Source organism: Carassius auratus, chromosome 38 (assembly GCF_003368295.1).
Source record: "Carassius auratus strain Wakin chromosome 38, ASM336829v1, whole genome shotgun sequence".
Taxonomy (NCBI): Eukaryota; Metazoa; Chordata; class Actinopteri; order Cypriniformes; family Cyprinidae; genus Carassius; species Carassius auratus.
In genome coordinates, this window is record NC_039280.1 from 6,634,880 (window position 1) to 6,647,031 (window position 12,152).

General features: G+C 36.1%; 1 protein-coding gene across 1 annotated transcript in view; it reads right to left on the reverse strand.

Annotated features, from left to right (window-relative positions):
• kcnh5b (potassium voltage-gated channel, subfamily H (eag-related), member 5b) overlaps window positions 1–1,015 on the reverse strand; it is a 43,369-nt gene extending 42,354 nt beyond the window's left edge. Inside the window, exon 1 of the mRNA XM_026223705.1 lies at window positions 657–1,015. Coding sequence (XP_026079490.1) covers window positions 657–729 — 73 coding nt within the window. The 5' untranslated portion in view covers window positions 730–1,015. The remainder of the gene's footprint in view (window positions 1–656) is intronic.
• Between the last annotated feature and the right edge of the window lie 11,137 nt (window positions 1,016–12,152).

A 12,152-nucleotide genomic window follows, 5' to 3' on the forward strand; every position in this document is an offset into this window, starting at 1 on the left:
ATTTAGTCAAATACAATGCTTACCGTAAGATTGTTTATTCGAATTAGTACATTTTCCAGATGTTAAAACTGCTGTTTATTATTATTATTATTATTATTATTATTATTATTATTATTAAAGAACTAAAATTACGTGTCTCAAAAATCGCATAGATTTCAATAATTTAGCTAGATAAATAAAAATAAAAACAGTGGGAAAAACGTGTCTAAAATATTAATTCTGCAGCGCGGTGAGAAATTAATATTACGTTTTGTTAGTGTTACATTTTGAAGTGCATTCGCAATGAAAACGGCTTTATGGTAAAATATAAATACTGACGACAGAGGTTTCTCTATTTACATAGCTTTTTTAAGTTATTCTCTCTCGAAAATGCCTCAATAACTCAATGCATTAAAAATAAAATTAATCACAGTATGTCCAGCTCAGAGAACTGCAGTCTCTAAAATATAAAGGAAATTAATGACAAAATAAAAGTTACAGTTTTGAAATGTTTCAGTACAGCGTCCATGTTTTACATCTTAAAAATAATAATACAATTATTATCATACGAATAACCTGTTAATTGCCTGTTTTACGTTTGAAATACTCAGTATGTAAATTCTGTAATGTCAAGTGACCTAGTGCATTTCAGAAAGCATAAGCGTACTCCTCCTCACCACTCGAGCGCCTGACGATATTCTCCAGGAAAGTGTTTTGCGGTGCCACCAGCCCTCTCTTTCCGCCGGGCATCGTGCGGCTGTGTGTGTCGCGCTGCTCTCGTCAGGTGGGCACTCTCTGCGCGTGGAGTCTCTGCCGGCGGAGCGGGGAGGCTCATGGTAACGTCGCGCTCTGGCTGCCGGGAGCTTCTGCGTGCCACCCGCGCGCTCTGGGCTCAAAGCTACAATCGGTGGGCACGAGGAGCTCCCCACCCCGCGCATGCGCAACTGAGCCGGCGCGCACAGGCTGGCACTGGGGATCTCCAACACCAAGCGCGTTAAATGCGCAAGAGCGCACAACAACCCCTCTCCACAGAAAAACAAAGGTTAGCTCTGAAGTCTTACATGATAATATCTGACATTAGCGCAAAAGGTATCATAAAGATTGAAACGTTTTAAATGTTGGTTTTAAACATAGAATCATCTTAAGGCAAAACACTGCAGTGCAGGTGTTACCATGTACCCAGTTAATTGATTACAATGATAATTGCAAAATGTTTTGGTTATTACAACTTTTCTTAAATGTTAGGTTTAAATATGCCAATGAGGCATTATTTAATGAAATGTGCATACATTTCTAGTACAAAAATCTGAACACTAAATTAAGTCGGTTTCAACATTATTTTTGACATATTAAGAGTAAAATGTGTTTACAGAGGGAATTTTGGGTATATCATTTTTGTCACTCCATAATTAAGAAAACACTTAGAACAGACAGAAAACAATATATTTTCACAATTTTTGGGGTACCAAAATGTAAAGTTTGGTGTGTGTGTGTGTGTGTAAGTGCTGTTGAAGTGGAGATAAAGACTCCTTGTAGGAGAAAAGACTCATTTTGAGAACTCTGCCTTTAGAAATATATTGTGCTTGAAATCTATTGACACAAATACATAAAGTGGATAAGACGCATGCCTTTGGTGTGAGAGACCCGGGTTCGAATCCACTGCGAGGCACCAATGTGTCCCTGAGCAAGACACTTAACCCCTAGTTGCTCCAGAGGCGTGCAACCTCTGACATACATAGCAATTGTAAGTCGCTTTGGATAAAAGCGTCAGCTAAATGAAATATACACATATAGTAGAGTAGGTTATTCAGCAATGCTCAGTGGGAAATTTCCCTCTATTCAGATTTCTGGTTGACTAATAATTACAATTCATTTAATGAATAAACATTTACCTTTGGTCTCCTGCATGGTTGTCACAAGGCCTATACAGGACAATGTTCCTAGTTGTCCTTTCCTTAAAAACAGCCCTGTCAAGATCCATTTGTACACAGGCTTAGGCAACAGATGACAGCATGCACAAAAATCCACCAAACTCTGGATATAGTTGCTTCTTTAAGACCCCGGCTGTCGGCTTGTGCTTGCCCTTTAATTTCTATTAAGCATTAATCTCTGGAGGCTCTCGCTCTGATGGGTCCCTCACAGAAACACCTGTTCTGCCCTCAGCCACCTGCTAACAAAATACATGATGAATAGAGTGATAAAGAAGAGATTCATATTGAGTGAGTCTACATCAACAAATTCCTGTAGTTAAAAAAAGCAATCTGTTAAAAGCAATCAGTTTTGAGGTCTAATATTAACATGATAGTAATATCTCAGATAAAGCATGATCAGAAATGAGGACGGTGAGTTTGGCATTACATAATCCACACTTTGGAACTGCAGGGGTGCAACAGCAGTCACCAGGCTAATTGCCCTTTTTTAACTTGTAAAGATGCCCAGGTCAATTACCAAACCACAGGGTTCCCTGCCTACATGCAGAAGCACATGCAAGACCTCATTTTCTGACATTCTGGTGAATAGTGCACTTATATGGTTACATAAGCAACAAAACAGCAAGTTATCAGGGGAAATCTCACAAAAACATGTCAGGTTCATGGTGTGCCTTTATAAAATAGATAGAAATATGAATTAATATGTTGAATGCAAAAATGTATTTTTAATTGTAATAAATGTATAATATTTGTATATTATTAAATATACAAATCTAGTTTTAAAAAAAGTACACAAACACCTGCACAAACATGATTTAAAATTCTGATATATTAAATGTCAATAAAATATGTATATTTCAAAAATGCATTACAGTAATACCAGCTGCGTCCCTAAATTTTAATGAAAAGAATGTCACTCTGCAAACCTTTTAATGGTTTGAAAGCAGTTTATTTACTTTATGCTAAATATAGATTCTATTTGTATAAAGAAAATTAAGTCTATTAAGATTTTAGCATTTTAACGGTTTTCTCTTTTTTTCCACTTAATCATAATAATTGTGTTCCTGTAGCTCAAGTGGTAGAGCATTTGAACCCCCAACCCCCAAGGTTGGGGGTTCAAATTGGAACACATGTTAGGGGAAAATTGTTAGCCTGAATGCAATGTAAGTCGCTTTGGAAAAAAGCATCTGCTAAATGCATTAATTTATTTAAATGTAATTATATAGTATATTAATATTAATTCAGTACAGAAATACTGGAACTCATGTTGTCCAAACAGACTGATTATACTAATGAAAAAAAGTTATGTTATAAAAATAATGTAATAGAAATTAGCTGTTGAAATAGCAGTTGAGGCCCTAAATTTGCTTTATTTTCATGAAAAACATTGCCAAATTCATACAATTTTATGGTCCAAATTTAATTTTATCATGATAAATATAATTTATATTTTCCCCCACTGGTTTTCGGCGAGAAACATGGTCTGGATGTGTTATCAAGAGACTGTGACATATCCACCAAGTTCATACCCTAATATACTGCACAGCAAAGAACAGAATGCACTGGAGAAGTTTCAAGAACTCTGAGAGCCGACAACATTGCAATCAGCAGGCCAAAACTCATTCCTCAAGACATTATCTGATTATTACAGCTCTGTTGGTTCTTTAATGAGTAACACACTTTAGGCTTGACAGCATGAAACTCAAGTGATCGATATGTTCCCAGATGTTTAATAATTCAAGTTTCACTGAGAATGTCACAGACACAGACCACTGGGGCGGGGGGGGGGGGTGACCCCACTATACCTCCAGAGACGGCAACATGCTGTGTGATTGCAGATATACACACATTTAATTACACAGAGTCGCACACACACACGCTCAACTGTTTTCACTCACACTTTGCGTAATCTCTCAATCTCACTCACACTCTCTCACACACACAAAGAGCCATGTCTCCATTTCTTGGCATCGATTGTGACCGTTAATAAGCCCGTGAGCATATCTCAGTCTTTCTTTTTTATCTCCCTCTTTCTCTCAGTGATGCCCATATACAGTCAGATATCAAAAATTCTTCCTAATTAGAATTTGTTTGAACCTCACTAAAAATATCTTGCCGACAAGTCAATAACTTCTGAATCTGAAAGCAGAGAGGTTTCCCTAAGCAACCATGACAGGGTCAGAGAACGAATGATAACTTCACAGACATGATAGATTTTCTTTTGTCGTTACACCATTAGCGGTCTCTGTAGCATTGCCAGACTTCCCTTAGAGGGCTGAATTACAGTAATGGCCTCTCCATTAAGTGAGCTAGATATATATAAGGCTCAATATACCCATTTTACTTCTGTATTGTGACATACTTCAAAGCAAAATTGAATATTTAACCAAATGTAGGGTGGGACTTTTATCCATAAGGATTTGATTAGAAAATGAAAAGTAGGCGTCCCATTCCAGAATGGAACAAAACATGAATGTGAGTTTGCATCGAGTTTCTGAAGAACTACCTACTTTTGAACCACAGAGGCCAAATATTAAGACTATATAATTTCCATTTCAAATATATTGTTATTTACTTTTATATCCTTAACCTTTATTAGAATGGTGAATTAAACTACTGTTGCATAACCAAACTACTATTTGAGCAGAAATAATAGTGTGAGTTTAGTATAAAACTACTGTTTCTGAATAATGAACGATGAGGGAGTGTTTGAAGCTTGTTGGCATTAATTTTGCAAATATGTTTGTTGCCACCAGTGGCACAGAAATTACATGCTTCATCATTAAATATTGCACAATATAAAAAATAAAATAAAAAACTGCTGTAGCATTCACTGTTGGTTAACATTAGCAATTATGCATGTGGCCCAAGTAATGTTAGCTGAAAAGGAGACATTAAAGACGTGGAGCAAATTCCATTTTGGTATCTAAAAATATATAATAATATTAATTCATTTAAAATGATCTACTGCAGGAGTGTAGAAAAGCTGCTTTATTTAATAGTAGCATTCTCTTTTGGTACAACCTATAACCCATGCGGCCCAAGTCTGTCAATACATTTTGCTGAAAAATGTATCAATTGCAAATTTAAATACTGCACTATAAAAACTGCATTATTCACAATAATAGAATTCACCATTGGATAAACTAATAACCCATTCGACCCAGGCAACGTTAGCTGAAAAGGGGACATTTAAGAGGAAAAGTAAGTTCCATCTTAATACACAGGGATTACATAATAAAAAAAATTGAATTCAAATAGGATTTTCAAAAGAATTAGAGTTCAAAAAAAGTGGACATATTGTGTAACCTTGAGTGCTAATAAAACGGACATAAACGTTCTTCTTTCAGAGACCTTTTCTTCCTTCATCAGAGTGGTCAGGTGAGAAGTTTGGCTCATGGTTCACTAACAATCAAACGCGTGGCCAGTACAGTTCACGGCTCGAGTGGATCACAGCACGACTCCAGCATCTGAAACTGACAGACATAGGCTACTGGCCTATTCCCAGCAGGGAATGAAATGAGAAATAACAGGCGGCAATCAAAGAGAAGAAGTGAAGATTTCCAAATGCAGCAGCATGGTTTTTCATAGCACGATTCAAATTTGTCTTTTAATACGTCTTAAACTTCAGATTTAGGTATCAGGCTGCCTCTATATTTAAGCACATCAACATCAGTATGTCCCAGAACCGGCCTCAGGTGGTGTAGGTGCTGTCACGCAATAGTTTTCCTGAAACTAATAAGATTAGACACCGTACTCCTAAGTTGTAATATTTGTTCCCTGAAGTCGCAGGGTCCATGAATCTGTTTGTATGCACTCAGATAAATACACATGGTGCTGCTGCCGGTGATGTCGAGCGCAAACCTGATCTCTTTTGTCTCCATGCTCGGGCTAATTACAGCTCTGCCCACGATTGCTGTCCACATTCTCAGATTCAGAGCCATAAACATTTAAGAACAGGAAGTCCTTTTTGCAAGAGCTCTCCTAGAAAAATAAAAACAATATGTTCCCATATATTAGCATCATAAGCAGAAAGAATATGCATACATCAATGACAAGAACCATTGAATGAAGCTATTTTTAATTTACAGTAGTTCAAGACTTTAGCTACATATATATACTACTGTTCAAATGTTTGGAGTTGGTAAGTTTTGTTGTTGTTATTTTTAATGTATTATACCATTTTGATGGCAAAGCTGAATTTTTAGCATTTCTCCAGTTTTCAGTGTCACATTATGCTTTAAATTCTTTATTTTTTGTATATGAATACATTTTTTTTCTGGAAATCTTAGATGAATGAAAAACTCAAAAGAACAACATTCAACTCAAAACTTTTGAATCATAGTATAATGTTATAGGCTAAATGTCAGTTAGGGACCATTATAAATAGTACAAACAAATAATTTTTTCCATACCCCTCCCCTTCATAAAATTCAATAACCTGTACAACAGGAAATATGTAGTGATGCACATGACTAAATATTGTATTCTTTTATAAAGTGATTTTGTTATAATCATGTAATATTTGTTTGTTGCTACACAAACAGTTCAATTTAATAAGAGAATCAGTGAATCGTTTTTAGAAGCGATTCATTTAAATGAAAGGTCCAATTCTGAAAGAATCGATTCATTAAAACGAATCACACTTTTCTGAATTTCCAAAAAAAAAAAAAAAACAGTTCCAGTGTTTCCAAAAACTGCCTTCAACACCTGCCAGCACCGAGACTCGAACCGGCGACCTTCTGGTAACTAGCCTGGCCCTCTAAGCATTAGGCCACAGCTGCCCCAAATGTGATGAAAAGTAAGTAGTAAATAAGTAGGTACTACAATGTGTAAGTAATACAATGTGATTAGAAAAAATTGGTTTGTAGTGTTTCTATTCCGCTACTCTGTATAATAATAATAATAATTACTTTACCCTGAAAATTGACTGCGTTTTGAATTATAGTGGATAATGCACCACCGTAAAGACAGGGCCAGAAAGAGAGGGAGAGTGAGAGAAAGAGAAAGCAGAGCTCATGAGAGAATGGGATCATGATGCGATGTGACTCACTGACATTCAGTCAGGCCCTCATTAAATTTGTTAAAACACCCCTGCAGTATCCAGGACTGAAATGTGTTTAATAGTCTCAAATGCTCCCTAATTACAAGGATTCAGCCTCACAGGCACAGAAGTTCAGCAGTTCAAATTATTTTTTACTGTTATTCAGCTTATTATAGTCCAAGAGTGAGAGATCTAGTTCCCCCTCAGACATCCAGAATGCACAGGTGATGATAATACTGGAGCAGCTGCCTAGAATGATGCCACAGGAAACAGAAATAAACATTACAGTGACAAGCCATCGTTTATCTTCTGTTTGTGTTCATGCAGTGTTATTACAGAGATTTTTTTACTCGTTTATGCACACAAGTAGTCCCCATCTTGTATTTTCTTTCTTCTGTGAAAAGTCTATCTACTCAAAATTAGCAGAATATTTATTTATTTTGCATCAGATGTTGTGTACTATATTTTAGCACAGCTGGAAAGCTGTGTCAGCTGCTAAGCATCTAGAACCAGAACTATTCATTTAATAATTGGGAATTTGTATCTTTCTGAAGTCCTGTCTCTTCAACAATTATAGTTCCACCAGTAAAATCGAGACAAGGTTAACAGTGCTCTTAATCAGTATAATCCATTCCATCTCCAAATGTCTGTGTCAGAATGTCTCATGGCACCATGCTGGTGCATTTTAACTCCACTGAAACACTTTGATATGTCAGAGAGTTTTAGATCCAGCTCACTAAACAGCTTCTGAAGACATTAAGGCTGTTTAAATATTCAGAAACGAATGGAGAGAGACGGAGAAGCGAAAATAGAAGAGCAGCGTGTGTTTTATGGGAAAAAGTGAGAGAGACTTTATCTTTTTAAATCCCATCGACCTGATCTCAAGTTCATTGCAACACATTAATAATGCATATAATAAACCAACATAAACATATCAAGTAACCTGTCATAATTCAGCACTAAGGTCTGAAGATGATGCAAGGATGTGTTATTTAGTTAAGAATCTTGTGTGAGTGTTTCACTGACAGACAGGAATGCACTGGGATCATCACAAACTATGAATATAACAAAATACCTGCTTAACCAGTTCAACTGGTGCCCCAAAATGGGCCCAGGTCTGTTTTGATCGCAAACAGTATTGAAAAAAAACACCACCAAATCAGAACATTACAATTATTTCTGAAGAATCAGGTTACACTTATTAATTTTTCAGTTACACTTTATTTTAAGGTGTCCCTGTTACAGTGTAATTACACATTTAAGTATGCAGTAATATGAATTAACTACATGTACTTACTATATGGTTAGGGTTACAGTCAGGGTTTGGTTAAGAGTTATTGGTATGTAATTATGCTTATTTTTATTCTAAGAGTAAATACATGTAAAAAGGACACCTTAAAATAAAGTGTTACTGTTTTTTCGGGAATTAATATATATATATATATATATATATTTTACTACATACATACACATATAGAAGTAGGAGATAGATAAGTTAGCCAGAACATAATTCATTTTCATTGGTTCGTATTTAGCCTCATATTTGGTTTGACCAGCACAGTTTCTATCGGATTTGCATTTTCTAATGTTTAAAAAGCCTTCCCCAAAGTGAATGAGCTTTTACCAGGTTTCTTCCTGGGAGAAATCACAACCCCACACACATCCTCATCACCAGGAAGATTACGTAAGTCTAATGAAGGGGAGATGAGCGCAGGAGAGAGTAGGAAGAGCGTCTTTGTTTTCGGCCAATAACAAGAGAGATAATTGGGGATTGTCGACCGGTTGCGCATTCACAAGTTTTCTCCAAGACTAGTCACACAATGTTTCATCAGGTTAATAAGAGTGCTCTTTCACAACATGACATCACAACAGTGTTGTAAATCATCTTTTGACTGAAGGTTTAGTTCTGCCACTGATCACAACAGAAAGCGAGCCATGCAGGGATAAAAGAGGGAAAAATTTAATAAAACATGAAAAAAAGAAAAGAGAGACAACAAACAGTCTCAGAAAGAAACAGACAGAAAGAGAGAGACAGCGTGAATATGTGTGGGCTAGCGTTGTATTTTATTTTAGAAACAGGAGTGGGTGGATCTCACGGTGTACATCACCATATTTCATTCAGAAACAAACATTTGAAAATAGCATGACCCTAATGAGAAACATGAGACAAGCTGAGAAAAAGAGCTTGATCGGTTTTAGCATTAAAAATGATCTATAAAATATATTATCTATAAAAGTTACACTACCTTACAGATATGAATCAGGTGTCATCTCTTAAAGCTATAGTCTGCCCAAAGATTAATAGAGTGTCGTCACCCTCGTGCTATTCCAAACCTTAATGCATTTCAAACACAATTATATTTTGAAGAATGTTGGCAACCAAACAGTTTCAGTTTCCACTGATTGCATTGCATTTTTGCTGGTGACATTAGTGTCAGTACATGATCCCTTCCAGATTTATAAAACAGTAAAACAAGCCCTTCAACCAACCAAAAAAAATAGCCAATGGAAAACTTGCTCTGCTTTAGAGGAGGTATATTTGAGAAAGGACATGGGTTGGGGTGGTCTCCAATCCATTGTTTAAGGTCATGTGACATGAAATGCCACATGTTTGTAATAAACAATTGTATCAAGACATTTTTAACGTCAAACATTGCTTCCAAATCGACATCTTTGATGGGCTGAGGGTGAGTAAATTTTTAGCAAATTTTCAGTTTTATTTATTTATTTAACCATACATTTTTACATATTCCAACATTGGTACTGAAAAGTAGTTGATCAGATTTTAGTATTAGCAGATTATTATTGTTTGTTCAAATCAATCAATAGGTGCTGAAACAAGAATATGTCCTACCCACTGATCTATACATATAACTATATATATATATATATATATATAACTATATATATATATATATATATATATATATATATATATATATATATATATATATATATATATATATATATATATATATATATATATATATTCTATATTATAGATCAGTGGTCCTACCTGGGAACATCAGTCACTGAAGAGCAGCAAACTCTGTTGACCTTTAGGATGTTAACAAAGCAACCACTCAAAAAAGCAATAACTGTATGTTATGGTTCCGGATATGAGATCATTCCTGATTGTGTCCCAGTCTCTATGACACACTAACTGTGGCGCACCTTACACAATCACTTGGAGAAAACCTAAAAAACAGACTGTAAAGTGGGTGACTTTATAAGAAAAGGCAATTTGACACTTCAGAAACAAGGACTGGGTGACATCTGTGACCTGAATATAACCCAGTTTTCACTGGCCTAAATTTTAAAATCACTCTCGCCAGATTTAAAGTGCATGGACATAAATTAAGATCCCAAAATGCATGGATTTGATTACACGTTAAATGTAAAAAAAAACATCAGTAAAACAAATCACGCAAGTCTTATTTAATTTTTCAACCTATCAATATTCCAATGGCAATATACCCTTTAAGCACAAATTACCAGTATTATTTGGAGTACATGCTTCTTTAATCAGTTATGCAAATAAGTTTTTGATTCAGATTGTGAAAGACTTTGCCAACCTCACATTACTCTTGACATCTTTTTTCCTCCAGAATTGTCTTTAAATTCACAGGGCTCTAGCCAGCTCCCAGGGCTAGTAAATATTTTAAAAAGACCTTAATCGAGTCCCAGATAACTTTTGCTTTAAGGATCTAAAACGCTCCATGGCCCAAGGTTACATAACTAGTGAATTTGAGTAAACCAGAAAAATGCATGCAGCCTGCACTTTTTGTCTGGAAAATTTAAAGGGGGGTGGGGGGGGAATGCTCGTTTTCACTCAATATCCTGTTAATCTTGAGTACCTATAGAGTAGTACTGCATCCTTCATAACTCAAAAAAGTCTTTAGTTTTATTATATTCATAAGAGAAAGATAGTCTGTACCGATTTTTCCCGGAAAAACACGAGCCGCTGGAGGCGTGACGTGTGGGCGGAGCTAAAGAATCACGAGCGCGAGTAAGCTTTTGTTGAGAGCATTTGGAAGCTGTGACACCGTGTGGACAAAACCAACCAAAACAAACCATGGCTAACACTCAGATTCAGCGTATATTTATGATCCAGAATCAGATCCCGAGGCTGAAACTGAACGAGAGCAGCAGCAGCAACGACTCGCTCCGAGCGGGGCTCGAACCCGGGTCTCGGCATGGGAGGGGACGCACTAACAAGAAGGCAGAGATATTTGAAGCAGTTTTACTCACCGCCTGCGGTTCCAACACACGATCGTGACCCTTTTTTGTTGGGATTGCATCATCCTTAAGAAATAAACGATACGCAAATCCGTCGTCAAACTGGGCCATGTTTGTAAAACAAGCGTCTTCGAAATGCAGGGAACAAACAAAAACACTTGCACGAAACTTGTGACAAACCGGAAGGAGTATTTTTGAAACTTTGTCCATGTTTAGCATGGGAATCCAACTCTTTAACAGTGTAAAAAACTCAGTATGCATGAAATAGCATTTCACCCCCCCTTTAACTAGTTCAAACAATGAAAAAATAAATCATGCCAATCATTTTACGCATACATCATATTGACTGTGGCCAAACGTAGTGAGCAATTACTTAATTTAGTGAACAAGTATTTTTAGATTCAGTAAAACACATCTGATTCTCATCTAAGCTGGCTTGACGTTCTTAGCTGGTTTACACCGGTCTCCCAAACTAAGTTGTTGTTCACAGTTAAGCTTGTTAATATGCTATTAATAAGCCATGCCCAAAACCTTTTAAAACCAGAAAACACGCTCAGGCTGGAAGATCAGCTAAGGTCAGAGAGATTTAAACTTGTTTTTTCTTCAGCAGAGATGTAATCAATGGAAAGGAGTTATGAGTAAAAGTAGAAGTTACTTTGGAAGCTCCCCTTTGCTGCATTTTAAACTGGTTTACTTAAACATTTTAAAGAGTAGTCCATTAGTATCTCAATGCAGATCATAAGGAGAGAGGGCATGCATTTTTTAACTCATGTGTTCTGACAATTATATTCACTGAAGGAATTATGACTTGTAGAGGAGAGAAAAAAAATGCACAAAAATTAAATAAAAAAATAAAATCACAGGTTTTGGACAACTTAATGGTGAAATAACATTAACTTCTGTATGAACTCTCTCTTTAAGAACTTTTTTTTTTTTTTTTTGAAAAAAGAAAATCTCTG